This window comes from Myotis lucifugus, unplaced genomic scaffold, assembly GCF_000147115.1.
Source record: "Myotis lucifugus unplaced genomic scaffold, Myoluc2.0 scaffold_311, whole genome shotgun sequence".
Lineage (NCBI taxonomy): Eukaryota > Metazoa > Chordata > Mammalia > Chiroptera > Vespertilionidae > Myotis > Myotis lucifugus.
Genome location: NW_005871359.1, coordinates 620774 through 641639, shown reverse-complemented (window position 1 = coordinate 641639; position 20866 = coordinate 620774). Strand labels below are relative to the sequence as shown.

General features: G+C 55.8%; 2 protein-coding genes across 3 annotated transcripts; one reads left to right on the top strand and one right to left on the bottom strand.

Moving 5' to 3' along the window:
• Window positions 1-339: 339 nt before the first annotated feature.
• DDX49 (DEAD-box helicase 49) lies at window positions 340-7582 on the bottom strand. The gene is made up of 13 exons (XM_006100382.3): window positions 7424-7582; window positions 6523-6646; window positions 5481-5566; window positions 5271-5392; window positions 4791-4978; window positions 4497-4637; window positions 3498-3573; window positions 3144-3220; window positions 2868-2965; window positions 1788-1862; window positions 1129-1217; window positions 960-1031; window positions 340-873 (listed from the first exon to the last, which is right to left on the bottom strand). Exons 1-13 carry the CDS (start codon window positions 7536-7538, stop codon window positions 646-648), a joined length of 1491 nt encoding a protein of 496 aa, XP_006100444.1. The 5' UTR covers window positions 7539-7582; the 3' UTR covers window positions 340-645.
• Window positions 7583-7810: 228 nt separating this feature from the next.
• On the top strand, window positions 7811-20267 carry COPE (coatomer protein complex subunit epsilon). 2 transcript variants are annotated; one of them, XM_006100427.3, is made up of 8 exons: window positions 7811-8021; window positions 13306-13368; window positions 13582-13682; window positions 15374-15526; window positions 16570-16623; window positions 17094-17175; window positions 18325-18480; window positions 19844-20249. In XM_006100427.3, exons 1-8 carry the CDS (start codon window positions 7896-7898, stop codon window positions 20198-20200), a joined length of 1092 nt encoding a protein of 363 aa, XP_006100489.1. In that variant the 5' UTR covers window positions 7811-7895; the 3' UTR covers window positions 20201-20249. The 2 variants fall into 2 exon arrangements, with proteins under 2 accessions (XP_006100489.1, XP_014321316.1); XM_014465830.2 differs by lacking the exon at window positions 18325-18480 and having other exon boundaries at window positions 19844-20267.
• The last annotated feature ends 599 nt before the right edge of the window (window positions 20268-20866 follow it).

The window sequence follows — 20866 nt, the reverse complement described above, 5'->3', positions numbered from 1 at the left end:
CCCGTTGTCTAGACCAGTTTGGACTTAGGTGGCCCTGGTTCAGCCTCCCTTCACTCTGGCTGCAAACCCTAGATTCGATGAGGTGGGCAGGCATTAAAGACCACAGCCATGTTCTCCAGAGAAGAGGATGATCTCACCAACTTCATGGCCACATCCGAAGAGGTGCAGTTGCTATGTCCACTTACAGACGAGGAAACTGACCCTGAGGGACTCACCAACCCAAGGTCACCCGCCTGGAACAGCCAGCACTGCAGTTCAGTTTTGGGCCTGGCCCAACAGGAATGAAGAATTGGGGGTGGAGGTGGGGGGGTGGGGTGGAGTGACATAAGCCTCTCCTACTCCTGTGCCCCGAGTCAGACTGGGCAAGTCAAAAGACCCGTTTATTATCTCCCGCAAATGACACACCTTCACTTTTGGGCCCACAGCACCCCCTTCAGTGACCCTGGGCTGGAGTCACTGTTTATGGAGATGGGCCCAACCACGTGGCCAGTGTTCTTCCCTTGATAGCTTGACTTTGGGCCAAGGCTTCGAGAAGGAGCCAGTTGGGGCCACAGAGTAGAGGAGCCATGTACTGCACAATGGGCATCCATGGGCTCCACTGAGGGGGACTGGGCAGCGGAAAACTGCCCTCCAACTCTCCAACCCTCAGTTTGATGAAGGAGTCTTAGGCTGGGCAGGTAGGGGCCGAGTGGGCCTTAGGCCAGGCCCTGGGCCTGAGCGGGCCTCAGGTCGGGCTTTGGGTCGACGGCCCCTGTGGCCAGTCCCACTGGTCTTCTGCCGCTGCAACGCGTGCTCCACCTGCTCCTTGAAGCGCCGGTTCTTCTGCTTGATCTTGGCCAGCTCAGCCTTGCGCTTGGCCTCCAGGTCAGGGTCCTGGCTCGGGGAGGACAGGGACATGGCTGAGCTGGTTACTCCCTACCTCAGGAACCTTGCCTCCCCCCTGCTGGCTCAGCCCTCACCTTTCCCTCCAGGATCAGCTGCTTCCGCTTGTTAATTTCCTTCTTTTCATCAAAGTTGGTTGCCTCAAGTTTCTGGGGTTGGGGGGGAGAGGGAGAGGCTGTCATGGGGGGTAGTTCCCATCTCGAAGGGAGCACCCTGGGTCCCAAGGATCAGCTCCCGGACACTCACAATCTCACATTCCCTCCGCACCACGTTGACCTGGGTGAGAATCTGCTCCACCTCAGCCTCCTCCACCAGGAACTTCTCCAGCTGCTTCTCTGTGGGGACAAGGGTGGGGGGAGGGGGCAGACATGACAGGAAGAGGAATTTCAGCCAATAGTGAGTTCCCAGTGGGGGGAGGGGGGGATGCAAGGTGTCTGGGGGTCTTAACAGATAAAAGTCAGGTGGGCAAGATCTGGGATTTCAGACCTAAGTAAGATACAGACTGCTTGTGTGTGTGTGTGGTTACCAACACTAAGAACTGGATTGGGGGGGAAAAGTACTTTTTTGGGCAGTGTTCTCTAAAGTCAAGTTGTTTCTGAATTTGAGGAGTCACTGGTGATTAGACATGCCCTCATGGTTCTTGGTCTTAGCTACACATTAAACTACCTGAAGGGGGTTTTAAACAGACTCAAGCCTCATCCCTAGGGCCTTGGACCTATTCACAGGGACCACCCACACAAGGTCTCAGAAACCAGTCCTTGCCCACCAGATGGCCATTATGGGGAGCTTCTCTTTCAATAATTGGGCAAAAGAAACTTCTTTGGGGGATGTATAGGAAGGAAAGTGGTTTAAGTTTGCTCGTGTGAGAAGGTAGGTGGGTATCCCACTCCTACCCCCTTACTCACTGATTTGCTCCTCGATGGCATGAAGCAGGTGGATGTCATACTGTGTCACCAGTGTAATGGCCTGTCCCTGCCGCCCTGTAAGGACATACCAGTTACCTGCAGTGTGCCGGGGCCAGGATGAGGGGTCAAGAGACAGGTCAGGACTCCTCTTGAGAGGAACAGAACTTGGTGGGTAGGTGGGGGCAGGTGAAGGAAGCCTGGGGTATCAGGGCTTGACCCCCAGCAAGACCTGTGTAGTGGGTGATCTGCCCAGGAGAGCTGAGCTGCAGGACACCAGGGAGAGGTGGCTCTCTTGCCAGCTTGGCCCTAATTGGAGCAGTTGATGTGGCTGATTCCCTTTTTGGCATGGCTGCCAGGGAGCCCAGGCTGAGTTATGGCAGCAGTAAGCCGTGACAGGCCTCAGCCCAGATTTCTGCATGCCAGTTTCTCCGTTCCGTTTCTGTGACAATGGCCAGTGCTGAACCAGCGCTGACAGCTGACCAGGCCCATGATCCTTGGAGCAGCCTCAAACAGACATCATGTTCTCGTTACCCATCATTTGACAAAGCAGTAAGGTCCAGAAAGCTGATGTGATCTGCCTGAGGCCACAGGGCAGGAGAGAAGGGGCAGGACCAGTACAGCCCCAGAAAGTTTCTCTCCACTCCAGGCATGACAAAATCTCACAAATGCAGCACTCCTCCCTGTTAGAGCTGGGGATCAGAGAGATGGATATCTCCTTGGCCACTGGCTAGGGTCACAGTGAGGGGTTAAACTTGGACACCAAATCCCATAGGCAATACCACATCTACCCACCCACTGCAAGGTGCCAATTGGCAGCCTGACAGTTTAAGAGGACTGAAGTGAGGCAACAGGGATTGATGAGGATTGGGGCAGTATATGCTATGTCCCCAGAGACAGATGTAGGTTCCATGAAAAAACCAAAGTACCCCCACCTTTGCTTTTAAAAGGACAGTTCCCCAACAGCTTTCGCCTGGGGCTGTATCCCCCCACATGCCCCACTAGCTCATGACTTTGGCTCCTCATGGTGTGGGCAAGCTGGAGGGATGGTTCCCCAAAGGCCATCCCACCCTGTCTACTTACCTGCACGGGCTGTCCGGCCAACTCGGTGGATGTAGATCTTTGGGAGCCCGGGGGTATTGTGGTTAATGACCACCTGCACTGTGGGAATGTCCAGGCCCCTAGAGGCAGAGGCCGATCAGCACCACTGTCCACATGGTAAAACCGATGCTGGGACTCACCCAAGGTCATTTAGCAGTGAAACGGGTTGCCCAATCCTTGCCCGAGGCCAGCCTCCCCCTCTGGCCCCTCTGTGGGGGTGTCACCGGGCCAGCACATAGGACGGAGTATTCTGCTCACCGGGAGGCCACATCTGTTGCAATCAGGATCCGATAGATGCTGGACTTAAACTTGGCCAGGGCAGCAAAGCGTTCTTTCTGAGCCGGATGAGGGAATAATTGGGGGAATGGGGATGGGGGTCAGATACCATCTTAGTCAATGAGCACTTATTGTATGAGGCCTAGGACAGGGCTGAGGCCAGGATGGTCCTGCCCTCACAGGGCTCACAGTCCAGGGAGGGAGATGACTAAAAAAGCCAGAACAGGGCGAAGGGGGGTGGCAGGAAGAGTGTACCAGGCAGAGGGAAGAGCCTACGCAAAGGCCCGGAGGCTGGGAGGAGTCACAGGCAAGGAGAGCAGGTGGGGGTCTCCTCACCTGTTTCATCATAGAATGCAGAGCCACAGTGGGGAAGTTGAACTTGCGTAGCATCATGCACAGGACCTGGCAGGTCCTGGTGGGAAGAATGCACTTTTAGCCCCTACAAAGCTGGGGTCCTGGGAAAGTGCTCTTTGCCCCCCACCCCAACCCTGCCTAGGACCCCAGACAGGTGCCCCTGCACAGACAGGCAAGGACAAGCTAAGGTGCAGGGTGTCTTGCCCACTGACATCCTCTCTGCTGACTCCTCTCCTAGCCTAAGCCAGCAAGAGTCAGCCCCACACCCAGACTTTTCAGGTAGCCAGTAAGTTCTTCGGGGTCCCATCAATGCGGTATGGACTGCCCACCTACTGGCTCATGTCAGAACAGTCTACAGCCTCTTGACAATCCCTGCACATGTTTCAGAAGAGTCAAAAGTCCCCTGGGACTATGGGGAGCACAGCCCCGGGTGTGGGTGCTGCTGCTCTGGGCCTCAGGGACCTTAGACCAGTGATGGCGAACCTATGACACGCATGTCAGAGGTGACACGCGAACTCATTTTTTTGGTTGATTTTTCTTTGTTAAATGGCATTTAAATATATAAAATAAATTATCAAAAATATAAGTCTTTGTTTTACTATGGTTGCAAATATCAAAAAATTTCTATATGTGACACGGCACCAGAGTTAAGTTAGGGGTTTTCAAAATGCTGACACGCCGAGCTCAAAAGGTTCTCCATCACTGCCTTAGACCATAGTGAATAGGCTGCTCCAAGAATGGGGACAGCCTGGCTTTCATGTTAAGGGCAGATCTGAGGAACCCCCATTCCTGTTCCACCTTCAGAAGATGTGATCCTGGTGAGTGGCTTGTTCTGAGCCGCTCTGAGCAAATCTCTCAAAACCTCTGGTCTGAGCAGAGGCCCTGGAGTGCAGAGACTGGCTGTGTGCCTCCCACCTGTGACCTCGGGCCACCTCTTGGGCCTCCATGGAAGTCTGTGGGAAGCGGGCCCACCAAGCTCACTTGCATGTGTTGGTGAAGATGATGATGGACCAGTCGTCATGCTCATCATGGAACTTCTGGATCAGGTGGACCAAGTAGGCGTCCTTGACCTTCTCAGGCACCAGCAGGTAGCGCTGGTCTAGCTGTTCTACCGTGCGCACCCTGGGAAGGGGTAGGCCTCAGTTTCCCCTTCTGTTGAATTCGGCCAATGCCCTGCCCACCTATGGGCAATTATCTCCATTGGGTGTATTGGGTGTAACCCCACCACCACCTCTGCCTGCCCCCGACACCCCCCGAATGTGGCTGTGGACTCACGGGGCTTGAGCCTCCCAGAAGAAGGGCTGGTTGGTGGCCAGGCCCTGCAGCTCCTTTAGTGTGTCAGTCAGGGTGGCACTGAAGAGCAGCGTCTGCCTGCGGGCCGGCACCGCTGCCAGGATGGCTTCCAGGTCTACGGTAAAGTCAGTGCAGCCCTGCTCCAACAGCCGGTCTGCCTCGTCCATCACCTGCAACGCCAGCAGCAGCGGGTAGTGGTAGTGGATTTGGGGTGAGTGTGCTGTCCAAGGCTGGCCTGCCTCCCCCATATTCCTCCTTCCCAGCTTTGACCATGAGCTGCTCCATCACCTGTCTCAGCTCCAATGTCACTTCTTTAGACAAGCCCTGCTCCCAACCACCCCCACAGGTACAGACTACCTCTTGTGGGTCTCTGAGCTATCCTTGTCATATTCCTAACATTCTGCTGGATGGCCTGTGGGACCCGTTTTCCAAATGGATGAATCAGTGCCCAGGCCAACTCACCAGGAAGCGGATTTTCTTGATGCTGAACGTGTTGGAGCTGCGGAGGTGGTCAGCCAGGCGCCCTGGCGTGGCGATGACCACATGTGGTTTCCGGGAGAGCTCCAGGGCCTGGGCCACCATGTCTGCAGGTGGAGGGCAAGAGGTGGGGCTGGGCAGGTGGTCCAAGACTGCAGGGGTCCCATACCCAAAGCCTCCCTGGGGCCCCCGTACCCATGCCGCCAACGATGATGCAGTCTTTCAGGCCCAGAGGCTTCCCCAGGACCCGGAACTGCTCTGCGATCTGGTAGGCCAGCTCCCTGTGGGTGTGAAGGAGCCGGGCTGGGTAACACAGAGGTTTTGTACCTGTCTCCCATTCCCATCTCCACCCCCAGGGCTTCCCGACCTGCTCTCCTCTGTTCACACACCCTCCATGGCTTCCAGTCTCCTTTGGACAAAAACTCTGACAATTAGCGTTGGAGGCCTGTGTGGACCCTTCCCCCTTACCAGACTGGACCCCAGAACAGCCCAGGGCCCCTCCCCTACTGGCCTCTCCTCCTCCCATGTTCTCAGCAATGGCCTTGACACCAGTCACCAAAGCCTGAAACCCTCCTGCCCTGGGGGTAGCCAGTGTCCAAGTGCCCTCCTCTCTGCCCCTTGGCCCTGGCTCCAACCAGGCCTTTCCTCAGCCCATGTCCCCACTCCCTGGCCTCTTGTCTTGCCCTCGCCCTCAGATCCAATTATAACCCGGCATTCAAGGCCCTTCTCAAGCTGGCTCTAATGTGCCCAGCCCCCAATGCCCTTCCTGTTCCCTGCCCCTCACACCTCTGCGAGAATGTATTAGCAGTTCCCTCTGCCTAGATTACTTTCCCCAAACTTGTCCCTTTGAGAGACCCTTCTCATCCTTTAAGGCACCCTGACTGAAGCCTTCCTTGACACCACCCATTCCCAGGCCACACTCTCACAGCATGCAGTGCCTACCTCTCTTGTCATTACAAAACTTACCATGTCAACCACCACATCTTTATGACCAAGAACAAGAGAGGTGCCTATTCTTAAGCTACAAGGCTACTGACAGTTCCTGTCTGTCCAGTGCTTGCCCTGTGCCAAGCATTTTCCACACACTATCTTGTTTAATTCTGCAGCACTCTGAAGAGGGGGACATGATTTCTGTCCCCACTGTGCACACAGGGTGAGTACGGCAAAGAGAAGGAAAGTCGCTTGTCCAAGAGAACACAACCGGTTAACTCACCCAGGAGGCCTATGGGGAGCTCACCTGGTGGGCGTCAGGACAAGGCAGAAGATGCCATAGGGATCCTCAGAGAGCTTCTGCAAGATGGGCAAGACAAATGCTGCCGTCTTGCCACTGCCTGTCTTAGCACAGCCCAGGCAGTCCCGACCTGGGCAGAGGGCAAAGCAACATCAACAGTTTAGGTGTGGACAGGTGTTCCATTGAACAGTTACTGATACCGGCCCCTGCCCTTTCCATTCCAGGCATACGGACAAGTTCTAGGAAGGAGAGACCATTATCATTCCCATTTAACAGAAGGGGGAACTGAGACTCAGATTTGCCCCGGAACACAACCAGTGAGTGGCAGGCTGGACTGGAACCCCATATCCATGACTCGAGATGCTACTAACTAGTACCTCATTTTGACAACCCTCCCCACCACCACCATCATCTGAGCCAGGGGGACCTTGGAATGCCCTCCTCCAATCTGCATCTTATGCTCCCTATTGATTCTTTCACCTTTGTTTATTTAACCTGTCAACTTGCCACGGCCTAGGCTTCCTGTGGGCATCTCTGCAATGGCAAAGTGCAGTCACGGAATCAGAGTCCTGGATCTACCAGTAAACTTGACAGCCTCAGTTTCCATTTATAAAATGAAGACAGTAGTGCAAGTTCTATTCAATTTTCCCGGTACTATCGGTTAGTCATTCACCAAAACCTCGCTGAGTTCTGAGACTATAGACGTTTCAGGGTTACATCACTTGTGCGCGAACACAAAGTGAGTCGCGCAGCCTAAACGTTAACAACACTGCCATGTCTGCCTCCGGAACCAGGCTCCACGAGATGCCCGAGGCTGCCCCTCGCCTCTCCGGACCAGCATGGAGAGGGAATGGAGGAGGCACAGGAGCGGAGATGCCTTCTGGTGAAGAGGCCCGGCCACACTCACCTTCCAGGATGGCGGGGATGCAGCCGAGCTGGACGGGTGTGGGCTGCTTCAAACCCAGCTGCCGACATTGTTCCACGAGCCACGAGGACAGACCGAGCTCAGCGAACCCGGCCATCCTCGCTGCCTGCCGCTGAACTCCGGTGAGCGGCGCTTCCGGCGCGTGCCAATGACGTATGAAAATGTCCCATTGATTGGTTCCGACTCCTGTGTGGTTCCACCCTCTTAAACTCTCTTTGCCATTCCCAGACTTACGAATCCCATTGGCTTGCAGGATTAACTCAAACTACAATTCCCGAAATGCCCTGAAAGACGCATTTGCGCCACCCGCCCCTTTACTCTGGTTTAGGAATCTCTCATTGGCTCATCTTCAGGCCGGAACGAGGTAACTACATTTCCCGGCATGCCCTGCGGTGACTCCCCGCTTCCTGTAGACGTGTCCCTCCGGAAGAGGAGTGGGTGACACCAGAGCGACATGGCGCCCCCGGCTCCGGGTTCGGCTTCCGGCGGCTCTGGAGAAGTGGACGAGCTGTTCGACGTGAAGAACGCCTTCTACATTGGAAGCTACCAGCAGTGCATCAACGAGGCGCAGCGGGTGAAGGTGCGGCCGCTTCGGGGCCGGGGACTGAGGTGGCGGCGCTTCCTGCTGCCGCGGGTCGCCTTCTGTCTTTAAAAAATCTTCTGGCGGCGTTTACCCCCACGCACCTCTTCAGAGGCGGTGAGGAGTAATCCTCCCATGACAGGACCCGGAGCAATAGCAGTTTTTACTCTCAGAGCGCCCGCTCTGCGTCCTGGAGGGCGTTTGAGTTAGGGGTTTATGCTCTATAATAATAATGGCAGTAGTTCTCGTTTGTTGGGCGCCCACACTGGCCGCCATTCCCTCAATCCCCGTGAAGTAGGGACTGTTTATCTCACTTTACAGGTGAGAATACCCACTATCAAGAGAGGAGTGACGTCCCAGCGTCACCCTGCCCCAGGAGCCCGGTTGTTTCTCCCCAGACTCGCTCATTCATTCATTCCTCAGTGACATCTCGGGGGTCAGGCAGAGGGTTCGTGCTGAGCTCAAAAGAGTGACAAAATAGACAAAACTGTCAGCTCTCTTTTGGGAAACAAGTAAATAAATGAGTGAACAAGTCAGGAGGTGGTGTGATGGAGACGGAGGGAATGAGCTTGGCAGTTTGAGCTAGAAAATAAATCTTCATGGCAGGACCTTTAAGAGAGGGACATGGACCTTCTGTCTCTTTGGGAGAACCATATGGCAGGGTCTCTGCCTGTGTCCACAGCCTCGTGTTCCAAAGAGAGTAAACAAAGAAGCGAGTGAACAGTACAACGCGAGCCCTACGTGTGGGCCAGGGGAGATAAAAAGCACTCCGTCCGAAGCTGGCTGCTTAGCGTGGGAGTGGTCAGTCAGGCCTGCCTTTCCCATTGTCATTTGAACCTGAGACTGAACTTTGAGAAGCTTCTAACCCCGTAAGTTACTCCAAAGGTGCTGTGGCAGGTGTGAGCTCGGGGTCGTCAAGGCATAGGCGGCCCGTGTGGCAGAAGTTGGGGGGAGGTTTCCAGGGGGAGGATGGAGAATGGTGTGGGCAGGGCGAGAGGCAGCAGAGTTTTGGATTTTATTCCAGACTGATTAGGATTTTATTCCAGACTGATTAGGATGCCATCAGAGCACCAAAGAAGGGAGTGGCAGACATCTTCACAGAGGCAGCCGGATGACTGGGAGGAATTTGGACTCTGAAGTAGAGGAGGCTTGCTTTCCATGCCTCTCACCTTCGTCAGTGAACCTGATGTCTCTGAGCATCTGTGCAGTAGGGGCTTCGGGAAGCTGTTAGGGTTTGTTGAGATAACATTTGCACCATTGTATTAATTTTCTGTGGCTGCCTCGACAACTTACAACAAAGAGCATAAAACAGCACTAATTTATTCATCTCTCGCCGTTCGTTAGGTCAGAAGTCCAGTGTGGCGCTCACCATGCTACATTCAAGGTGTCGTCCAGGCATTGTCTTTTCTGGAGGTGCTAGGGAAGAATCTGCTTTCAAACGCAGTCAGGTTGTGGGCTCTCCACCAGGGGTCACTCTTAGCTCCTAGGGCAGTGGTTCTCAACCTTCTGGCCCTTTAAATACAGTTCCTCATGGTGTGACCCAACCATAAAATTATTTTCGTTGCTACTTCATAACTGTAATGTTGCTACTGTTATGAATCGTCATGTAAATATCTGATATGCAGGATGGTCTTAGGCGACCCCTGTGAAAGGGTCGTTCGACCGCCAAAGGGGTCGCGACCCACAGGTTGAGAACCGCTGTCCTAGAGGCTTTTCTCCAGTCTTCGACCTGCCTGCGTATGCTCCACCCCGTCCCCAGTTCCCATCTTAGAACCTGAAATTCAGAGACTTTCCCCTTCTGCTGCATTCCTTCTGCCCAGTCTCTGCTTTTAGGGCTTCTGTGATTAGACTGGGCCCTCCCAGGTAACCAGCATACTCTCTGTTTTAATCATATCTGCGAAGTCCCTCTGGGCAACCTCATTTGCCCACCATCAGAATTGTATGTGCCTCTTGCTAGGGTGGTCTAGACTGTGAGAAGATTGAGATGGACCTGGGCTCAGATTCCCATTCTTCCATGTTGTCTCTGCAGCTAGGGCTGAGCTTCAGTTTCCCCTCCTGACACCTCTCAGTAGGGCCACTGTGAAATTCAGCATTGCACTCATGTTCACCTTTTGGCTTCTGCCATGTGTCTGTGCTGCTTACATCATAGCAACGTGTTATTTGAGTCTTCTCACATCATAATATGCAAACTTTACATCACCGCTGAAGGAACCAGTGTGATCTGCTATACGTAGAGAGTGACTGAAAAACAAAGAAATCGTACCAGTGATCACTCTGGCTGGAGGCCCACACAACCCAGCTTCCGAGCCATAGACATTGCCAAGACATCTCTCTGAGGCATCCAGGGAATGGAAGCACTGTCCCTGCTGAGCCACCTAATGTCAATGAATTCTGGTCCATTGGAGCACCTAAGCCTCTTAGGCAGCCTGTGTTGCATTGAATGCTACCCCAGAAAGATATGTCCAACCCAGAACCTATTAATGTGACTTATTTGGAAAAAGGGTTTTTTCAGATGTGATTCAATGAAGGATCTCTAGATGAGATCAGCTGGGATTTAGGAAGGCCCTAAATGGTGTAATTGGTGCCCTTCTAAGAGGAAGGCAGAAAGGTTTGAGGCAGACAGAGAAGATGGAGGCAGAGGTTGGGGTGATACAGCCGTAAACCAAGGAATGCCTGGAACCACCAGAAGCTGGACGAGGCAAGGAATAATTCTCCCCTAGAGCCTTTGGCGGGAGTGTGGCCCTGCTGACACCTTGATCTTGGACTTCTGGCCTCCAGAACTGTGAGAGAATACGTATCTGTTGTTTCAAGCCCCCAGTTTGTGGTAGTTTGGTACAGTGTCCCAGCAACCTCAGATGGGCAGGACCTGAGGTGGTTCCAGGTGGAACACAGGTATGTCCTAGCACTATGTCACCATCATGTCCCTGTTTGTTGGGCACTTTTCAAGCGCCCACAAGATGGCAGGCACACCAAGGCATTGGGGACAAAACAGAAGAAAGCCTCAGGAGCGGACATCTAGTGTGGTCAGGTGACGCTCATGGCCAGTAAAGGGAGGGGATGCGACCCCTGCACCCCCTTAACTCCATCACTGGCCTCCCCAGATAGTACCTCTTGCTCTCAGGCTTCACTGCACCTGTCCACTACCTGGGGGCAGGTAGACCACCTGGTGTCAGACAGCATTGACAGGCTTGGGCCTTCTGGCTTTGCTGGTTTCTGAGTTCCCAGGGAATTCACATGAGCTGTCAGAACTGGAGACCCACAATCCCACAGAGCGCTCAACTCACCTGGTGCCCCTGGTCTGTACATCTGTCCTTTTTCTTTAATGTTTTTATTGATTTTTAGAGAGATAAGGGAGAGGGATAGAGAGATAGAAACATCGATGAGAGAGAAACATCATCAGTCAGCTGCCTCTTGCACGCCCCCTAATAGGGATCTAGCCTGAAACTGGGGCGTGTGCCCTGACCTGGAATAAAACTGGTGACCTCTTGGTTCATGGGCCTGTGCTCAACCACTGAGCCACACCAGCCGGGCTGTCCTTGTTCTTACGCCTCTCAGAAGCTCTTCTCTTTCCGACTGATTGAGAAGGTCCCAAGTGTCCACGTGTGGCTTTTTGGTAAGACCTTGGCGGTCGTGCAGGGTTGGTGATGGTTGTGCCCATTCTACAGATGGGCAGGTTAAGAGTTTCCTCTGGGACTCAAGAGTTCCCCTCAGGTTCCCCCATTGTGTCCTTTCTTCAAAGACACCAAGAGCCAGCATGTCTGTTGTTTTTTTAATTTAATTTTGTTTTGTTTTTGTTATCCTCACAAGAGGATATATTTTTTCCCATTGCATTTCAGAGAGAGTGGAAGGGAGAGGGAGAAGGGGAGAGAGAGAGACACACCAACTGGTTGCCTGTTGCACATGCCCTGACGGGGTGGGGGGTGGGGGGAGGTGGCATCTCAAAACCTAGGTGCGTGCCCTTGTCCGGGAATGGAATCCAAGACCCTTTGATGCATGGACCTTGCTCTAACCGTTTAGCCACACCAGCCGGAACAACATGTCTGTTTTTCTACTGAAAGTGGTGTGGGGCCCCCATATGGGTTGTCCACACCAGTACCCACCTCTGAGGGTCATTTGAAAGTCACTTATTTAGCAGATGTGTTCCAAATCATTGCCAGATCCCCAGCCTGGTCTCCAAGGTCAGAGAAAGCCCCTGGGACCCTGCAGTGAAGTTGGCCTGAGTCAGGCTGGGACTAGGAGCCCGGCCTCTTGTTTGTGGTCTCCCTTGGCCTGAGTGGAGGACACTGTTGCTCACCAACCTCACCCCTCAGGCTGGGGAGAAGAAGGCATGGTGACAGGATCTGGTTTCCACCTGGGGGAGGCAGTCCTGGTGTATCCAGACCCTGTGCTGTGGCAGCCATATAGGCCATCTCTGCGCTTCCTGGAGAGGCCATCCCAGGTAGCTGGGCCCTCTTCCCAGCTCATTTTTCTCTCCCAGCCCCTACGGTAGCCTGTGCCAGTGCCCCCACACCCTCTGGCCTGTGCTGCTCTGTGTCCACCTGTCCTAGGCATCACAGGGCCTCCAGGAAGTTGGCCAGCATCCTGGGGTCCAAAAGCTGTTCTCCTAAGAGAGGGTCCCTCGCCTGCCTCCAGCCTCCCGGGCCCGTCCTCAGTCCCACAGTGAACGCTGTATGAGGTCAGCTCACTTCGGCTCCTGGGCTCTCGGTAGTGGTTAGGCCGAGGCGGTGCAGTGCGTGGGCCTCGTCACCAAGTGCAGGGAGGTCCCCGAGGTCTGCCTGGCCCAGGCTAGACACAGCTGTCATTGTGCTGGGGCAGCAGAGCTGGGCTCTCCCAGAAAGGTCTTTTCCGTGAGGCAAACCTTTGTCACTTCTGTGTGTCATGTTTAAATTAAAGAGTGTTTTAAAACAAGAGCAGGACAGGAGCAAGCTGCGTGGAAATATCTGTCACAGAAAGTAAAGTCCCGTCATACATCTCCACCCGGGTCCCCTTGTTCTCCAGCATCACCTGTCCCCTTGGCTTGTGGCTAGAGCAGTTGTGGCACTTCTGGTGCCCAGTTCCGTACCTGGATGAGTGGCTGACAATTGCGCCTCCTTCCGGGGTGATGTCAGGATGGGACAAGATCAGGGCCCACCATGCTGTGTGCCCTCAGGGGAGGCTGCTCTCCTGCTGCCCAGAGCACAGGAAGTGGAAAGCCAGAGCCTGGCCTCCACCTTGTCGGCTCAGGCCTCTGAGGGCGTGTCAGGCACATGGCCCTGTGGGTCCTGACCTGCCTCTGTTTCCACAGCCGTCGAGTCCGGAGAGAGATGTGGAAAGGGATGTCTTCCTGTACAGAGCGTACCTTGCACAGGTGAGCATGGGCTATGACCCCGGCACCCCTGGGATGGGAGAGTAAGGGACAGTGCTAAGTGGGGGTTGGGCACCTGGCAGGATGAGGAGTCCCTGGGGGTGGTGGGTGTAAGTTCTAGGCATGGAGCTTCATGAGGGTGATGCTGGAACCCTGAGAAGCCCTGTGTTCCAGGGCAGGGCGGGTGGAGCTGACAGCGTGCTTGTCTCACCATAGAGGAAGTATGGCGTGGTCCTGGATGAGATCAAGCCTTCCTCAGCCCCTGAGCTCCAGGCTGTGCGCATGTTTGCGGAGTACCTGGCCAGCGACAGCCAGAGGTGAGGATTGGGGGCGGGGGGGCAGTCCTTTCTCCCTGCCCCCCCACCTTCCTGTGCTTCGGTTTCCCCTCCCTGGGCAGTGATGGGTTGTCCTCGCACCCAGAAACTGAATGTATCTTCACTGGAAATGGGGTCTTTGTAGATGTAAGTAGTTAGGATCTTGAGATCATCCTGGATATAGGATGGGCCCTAAGTCCAGTGACGGATGTTCTCATAAGAGACAGAGGAGAAGACAGGCGCAGAGATTGCGGTGAAGTGGACACACCAACAACTGCTGCGGCCGCCAGCACCAGGAGAGACCGGAAACTGACTCTGTTAGAGCCTCCAGAAGGAGCCGGCCCTGCCCACACCGTGACCTCAGACTTCTGGTCTCCAGACCTTTGAGAGAGTACATTCCTGTTTTGGTTCCCCAGTTCATGGTGCTTTGTGCCGACAGCCTCAGGATACTGAGACAAGCAGCCTCCTGAGGCCATCGTTTCTCCCCCTCTGTACCTCACTAGCCAGGGCGATGAGCCCCATGCTCACACGGAAGGGGAGGTAACCCTGGGGGCCTTCAAGGAGCGATGGCTGCTGCAAGCATTCCAGAAAAGAACCCACAAGAAGCACAGGGCATGGGGCGAGTGCTCCGGAAAACAGTGGCACCTGGTGCAGCCATCCCTTCAGCACACACTGCTCCCCATGCAGACAGCCCAGAGCCCATGAGGCTAAGTATAGAATGTGACAGGAACAACGTCCCACACTAACGTCACAGCCACAACAGCAGGCAGCATGTCCACACCCTGTGAGCCAGGAACCAGGCAGGAAGCTTCCAGAGATGGCTTCAGGGGCTCCTCACACTAATCCCAAGGGACCTTTGTACATGCCACCATGCAGAACCGGAAATAGGCTCATGTGAAGTCCTTTGTCCTTCACCTCCTTGGTGTGGACAGTGACGGGCATGTCCCTACCTTCCAGAGGCCCTCAAACACATGCACTTGGCCAATGGCCCCCCAGCACCTGTATGGCACATGCATTTGAAGAGACTGGACCCTAAATAGCAGTGGTGATGCAGGGTGGACCCACACTTCCTTTCAACTGTAGCAGCCCACGACCCCCTTTAAAACACAGGGTCTTAGCTCCATTTTCCAGTTAAGCAGAGCATGCCTCAGGCCCCCCTGGGGCTGTGGGGTGTTCAGCTGATCCTTGGTCCAGCCCTGGCTCCAGGTGGGCTGCCAGCCCCTGGCCCAGCATGGCGCCCCCCTGTCAGAAGTGGCTTGCGAGCTGGGCCGGGACACAGGACTCCTCAGGAAGGCAGCAACATCACTGGTGTGAAATTCACTTGTGCAGCCTCATGTCCCTGCACAGGCCCCCCTGACGCGTCAGCCTGTCCCTCCGTGTCAGGGGCACAGCAGCCTGGTAGCTCTGAGGGCCAGGGGACTCTAGGCCTGGACCATCATTCGTGCTGCCTGGTGGGCATGGCCCCTCCTGCACCACATCTCCCCCCGAAGCCTGGCGCACCCAGCCTGGGTTTCCTGTCTGTGTGAGGGTGAGAAGTGCCTCGTGGGAAGGTGGTGAGGCTGGCATGCAGGGTGCTAGGCAGAGACGGCTGGTCCTGCTCTGTCCCTTCGCTGCTGTGCACCCTGGGTATGTCTGCTCTTGCAGCAACCAGGCTGCTTCCTGCCGCCCTGGCCCTAAGCGCCTTGTCTTAACAGAGACACAATCGTCGCTGAGCTGGACCGAGAGATGAGCAGGAGTGTGGATGTGACCAACACCACCTTCCTGCTGATGGCTGCCTCCATCTACTTCCATGACCAGAACCCGGACGCTGCCCTGCGTGCCCTGCACCAGGGGGACAGCCTGGAGTGGTGAGTGGCCCCCGGCTCCGGACTGCTCAGGGCCTCTTTGTCTGTTGTCATGGGGATGGTGAGGTGGAGGCTGCTTTGAGAGATCTGCAGGGTCCAGGCCTCCCATTCAGGCTGCAGTTCCCATTCTTGGTCCCTTCTGCATGGCTGGGCCACTGCTGAAAACCCTGTTCTGACAGCAGAGCAGAAAGCACCTTTGTCTTTGCCCGTGGTTTCTGCATCCACATTCCCTTTGTGTCCTGGCCCTGGCCTTTCCACAATCTCCCCGGGCCCCCCAGCCCTCCCCTGAGACAGACCCTTGTTTAGGGCTGGGGCTCTGGAGCCCAGCGCACTGTGTGGTCAGCTCCGCCCCCACTCCAGGAGGGCATTCTGGGCCTACGCTGCATCCAGGGTGCGGTGTCCAGAGCTCTGGCCCGAGGTTGCAGCTGCCCGCTCCCATGAGCTCTCTGGTGCCTGCCTTCACGAAGTTAGTTGGTCACCACATTGGTCACATATGTTTACGTCCCAGCTCACTCCAGAAAGGGGTCTGCACCAGCTTAGAAACAGGTGTGGACCCTGTAAGTGTTTCTCAGGCTCCTATGAGGGCTGCTAGGTCATGTTCTGGTGGATAAACTTGAGAATGAGCAGCCACGTAAGTAGTGGACAGTCACACTGTCTAGGGCCAAAAGGGAGGAATGGGTTCGGGAATTGTGACTGAATTTGGGAAGGGAGGTGTGTGGCATGGGTATGGTGTCCAGCCCGGACAGAGTGCCTGTGGGCCTGGAGTCTGTACCCTTGGGACCCCACAGAAGCTCTCAGCCCAAGCGTGGTCAGTGTGAGATGTGGGAGCCAGGGCCCTGGGAGGTGGAGTGGGGCTTGGCCCAGTGAGGGAAGCCCAGGTCTAATCCAGCTCTGCTGGACTGGTGGCCAGCCTCAGTGTCCCCCTCTGCAAGGCAGGGCTGGTGGCCTGAGCACTCAGGAATGCACTGGGAGATGGCACCCCATGGAATGAGCTCTGACGAGATGGGTGGGGAGGGTGTCCACTGACCATCTGCCCTGTCGCACAGCATGGCCATGACGGTGCAGATCCTGCTGAAGCTGGACCGCGTGGACCTCGCCCGGTAAGCCCCTCTGTACCTGTCCCCCCTGGGGCTGCTGGGCTGGGGCCTGTGCATCAGGTTGTCTGAACAATGACAAGTCCATGTCAGGACCCCATGGTCCTCTGCCCTCAAGGGGGCACTCAGAATGGGGACGGTCCCAGAACCCACCTCGAGACCAGAACATGGTGGCATGATTGTTTCTCCAGTTATTTCATTCCAGTCCATTGCATGACACACCATCCTTACCTGCCTTTCCCTGCAGGATTGCAGGGTGGCGATGTCCATGCCTCAGTTTCCCTCTGTGATGTAGGTGTTGGGTGGGTTTTTTGAGTGTAGTGGAGCTGGCATGTCTGAGCCAAAGGTGGGGGGGTGACTGGGCCAGAGACCATGAGCCAGCCTGTGTGTGCATCCCATGAGCAAGGAACAGGGGTGTGTTGGGGGGCACCAGCCATATCACTTTGCTGCCTCCCACCTCTCTCCTCCACCCCCAGGAAGGAGCTAAAGAAGATGCAGGACCAAGATGAAGATGCCACCCTCACCCAGCTGGCCACTGCCTGGGTCAACCTAGCCGTGGTGAGCCTCTGGCCATGTAGGGGGCTTGGAGGCAGGGTGTAGAAGCATCGGAGTGCCCGGAGGTGGCCCCTGAATCCAGAGCTGCTGCTCCCATGGGGGGAGTACAGATATGGGGTTCCATGGGTACACTGGACTGATGCTTATTTGGGGCCAGGGTCCCATTTCCCAGAGGAACCTCCGCTGCCCAGGCCACCCCTGGCATGTTTCCCACTTTACTGAGCCTCAATCTCAACCCCATTCCGGGCTTCTCGCAGACAAGTGGCTCGGCCAGAGTCAGAGTGAACAAATTGGGGGCTCAATCCAGACTTGGGGCACATCTGCCCACACGCCTCTCCAGTGATGTGCCCCCTCCTCCAAGGTCTGATCCTGCGCCTGGAAGCTGCTCAGCTTTCTCTCTGGGCTCCTAGCACTGGGTGGTTGCCAGTGTCCCCCTGGCACCTTCCCTCGTGCCCAGCCCCCTCCTCACATGCCTGGGCACCCCATCCTCCGTCTCCTGGCAACAGCCCTTTTTCTGGTTTCTGGCACTTGGCTGCTGTTCCCTGAGTTGCTTTTTTGTATGAGCCTTTTAAAATGTGCTCCTCATCTGTGTCTACATTGCCCTCGGGGGTGAGGCCACACCCAGGCAGGTTTCTAGTATGTGTTCAGTTTAGTCGGATGAACCCTCTGACAGCACTCTTTGGTAGCCTTGCCTGTTTTTAAAAGCACACCTTGGTCTCAGGTTCCCTTGCAAATGTGGCCCTGCACCTTTAGCAAGAGGACAGAACACAGACCCTGGTGGGCAGGGGCAGCGCTGCTGGTTACAGAGAAGAGGCCACCCTTGACAAACCATGTGACCCAGTGGTGTCCACTTGACCTCGGCCTGGATGCCCATGGGCTAACTCTCCCTTTGGAAGCTTCAGCTTCAAGTCTGTAAACTGAGGGCTGGGGGAGTCAAGTGTGAGGTGGCTTCTTGCTGTTTTGGCCCCTTTGGCAGAGCCCAGGCTGTGTGGGGTCCCTGCACAGGGTCAGTGTCCAAGGAATGACTGCCATGGCTGGCCATGCCAGAACACCCATTGCAAAATGCTAGAATTGCTCTGCTCTGAGGGAGTGGGCTGGTGTAGGGCCAGGTAGCAGCGTGACAAAGCAGTGATGTCAGAACTGTCCCCACAGGGTGGTGAGAAGCTGCAGGATGCCTACTACATCTTCCAGGAGATGGCCGACAAGTGCTTGTCCACTCTGCTGCTGCTCAATGGGCAGGCGGCCTGCCACATGGCCCAGGGCCGCTGGGAGGCTGCTGAGGGTGTCCTGCAGGAGGCACTGGACAAGGTAGGGCAGGCCCAGCCCATAGCCCAGGGCTGCTGGAGAGGATGGCAGGTGACATGGGTCACATGGGGATTTCATTGCTGAATCAGCTAAAACTCATGATTGCAAACAAAAATCCTGATTTCAGCTTCTCTTGGAAATGGGAGGACCTTGTCAGCTGGGGTCTGAGTTGGCCTGAGCTGAGCGGACAGCCATGCCCCAGCCCTTCCTTGCTGTTACCTTGGCTGCCTGGTCTGGGGGCCTCAGTGTGATGCCTCATCTTGGTCTGTATTTGGAAGAGCACCCACTATTCACTATGTGGGAGGGGAGTGTGGGCTGCAGACAGGAGGTGGTGCCTGGACCTTTTCAAAAAGAGGAACCAAGAATACTCCTCTGGGGTGGCCACAGGTCTCTTCTCACCCCTGACACCTGAGATCTTTCACTATCTTTTATAACCAGAAAAGATATCAAAGCTTCTTCCATTTTTAGGAAACGTCTTTTATTTTTTATTTTTGTTGTTGTTAATGCTCATCCGAGGATATTTTTCCATTGACTCTTTTTTTTTTTTAGAGTGGAAGGGAGGGGGAGAGACAGAGAGAGAGAGAGAAACAACTAAGTGAGAGACCTTCCCCCGTCGATTGCCTCCCACACACACCCCGAGAAGCTGGGTCTCTGCAAAGAAGGGCAGCATGGGGGAGCGGGCCTGCAGCGGCCATGCGTCCTGGGTGGTGCATCTCTGTCCTGAGCGCCCCAGCAGGGCTCTCCCCCACATCTTTGCCTTGTAGCCACCAGGGGCTCTGGCTGAGGTTCCTGGCGGAGGCATTGGCTAACCGGTTCCCAGAGTTCCCTGTGCCTCAGAGCCCAGCATGAGCCAGTGGGGTGATGTCACCCTCCTGGAGCTTCTGGTAATTTCCCAGCCGCTTCCTGCCAAGACCTCCAGGGAGCAGGCGGGGCGGGCGGGGTCTGCCTGCCGTCTCAGACCCCATCCTCCAGCAGGAGGGACAGCTGGTGTGGCAGCACTGAGGCTGCCTCTGGCCAGGCTTTGTTACTCTGAGGTTTGAGATTCTTGTAGTAAATAGGCCCCTTCCAAATGGTTTGCGGCAAGGGGGCACTGTCCTAGTTTGATCTGATGAGGCACCAGGTTCAAGAGGGAGAGCAGGTGGGAGGACCCTGAGGTCACCAGGGTCAGACTGGCCAGTGCGGGGAGCACTCAGGGTCTTGGAGCCTTGAGCCTGTCCCACCTCTGAAGGGGTGGCCTTGTGCAGGTCACATCCCCACCCCAGGACGGTGGGGGAGGGCCATCATCCTGCCCGAGATGGGGGTGAGCAGGTCGAGTTCGGGGCCTAGAGGTGCTGACCCTGCTTGCCCTGTGTCCCCGTGTTTTTAGGATAGCGGCCACCCGGAGACGCTGGTTAACCTCATAGTCCTGTCTCAGCACCTAGGCAAGCCCCCTGAGGTAGGTGCCCTCCCCCAGTCGGGTGCAGGAGGGTTGTCTGGCCCTCACGAAGCCAGCCTGGGGCAGGTGGGGGTTTTGGTGTGGCCTCAGCTCCAGAGGAAGTTCGGGGCCTCAAGGTCTGGACTTCAGGGTTGGCCTGGGGTTTGGGCAAAAAACTACTCCCCATGGGCAGGTACAGTTGCCATTGGGGACTGGGAGGTTGGAGTTGCAGCTGCTCTCCCAGGGTCCCCACCCTGGCCAGGGCCACAAGTCATCTGGTCCCATGGGTCCTATGAACAAGTGGGCTGAGGCTCAGAGAGGGCACCAGGGCTGGGACCCTGACCTGTGCTACCTCAGGGTGGGGGGTAGGCAACAGGGTGGAGAAGGGGCTCAAGGGAGTGATCCCCACCTTGTCTGAGGGATGGGCGGGAGGAGGATGCTGGAGCACTGCTCATTTACTAGTAGGTGACTGCTGACTGGCCCAGCTGGCCAGGGGCCCAGCCAGGGATCCGTGGTAGTCACTTCCTGGCCCTTATAGAAGAGTTCTTGGGCAGCCTCAGCTAGGGTGATGCAGGACAGCTAGGCTGGCCCTTCCAGTCACCGTAGAAACAGACCCAGACTCCTAGTCTCAGGGAGACAGACAGACAAATGCCCCAGCCCCATACAGTCAGGCCTGGGCCTAGCGGGTGGGGCAAGGCTGCCAGCAAAGGTTCTGCTGGGGCCTATGTTTCAGTCCCCAGGCCTCTGGGTTCCTCAGACTCATCTTCCTTCCCAACTCCATTCCCCCTGACCTACCCTCCACTCTTCCTGGCCCCCCACCCTCTGTCAGGGCTTCAGGTCCCTGTGTAGTCCACTCCGTGAACACTGTGGTACATCCCCCATCCATGTGCCAAGCCTGGACACTGTTCCAGGGTGGGGCAATGGAGGACATGTGGGGAGATCCGGGCTCCTGGCAGGGAGTGTGCTGAGTGGCCC

Coding starts and splice junctions, on each gene's coding strand:
- COPE (XM_006100427.3), top strand. CDS start 7,896: ATGGCGCCCCCGGCTCCGGGTTCGGCTTCCGGCGGCTCTGGAGAAGTG. Junction 13,683..15,373: donor CTGGCCAGCGACAGCCAGAG/GTGAGGATTGGG, acceptor TTGTCTTAACAG/AGACACAATCGTCGCTGAGC. Junction 17,176..18,324: donor CCTGGGTCAACCTAGCCGTG/GTGAGCCTCTGG, acceptor CTGTCCCCACAG/GGTGGTGAGAAGCTGCAGGA.
- DDX49 (XM_006100382.3), bottom strand. CDS start 7,538: ATGGCCGGGTTCGCTGAGCTCGGTCTGTCCTCGTGGCTCGTGGAACAA. Junction 6,647..7,423: donor CATCCCCGCCATCCTGGAAG/GTGAGTGTGGCC, acceptor CCCTCTGCCCAG/GTCGGGACTGCCTGGGCTGT. Junction 874..959: donor AGCTGATCCTGGAGGGAAAG/GTGAGGGCTGAG, acceptor TCCCCGAGCCAG/GACCCTGACCTGGAGGCCAA.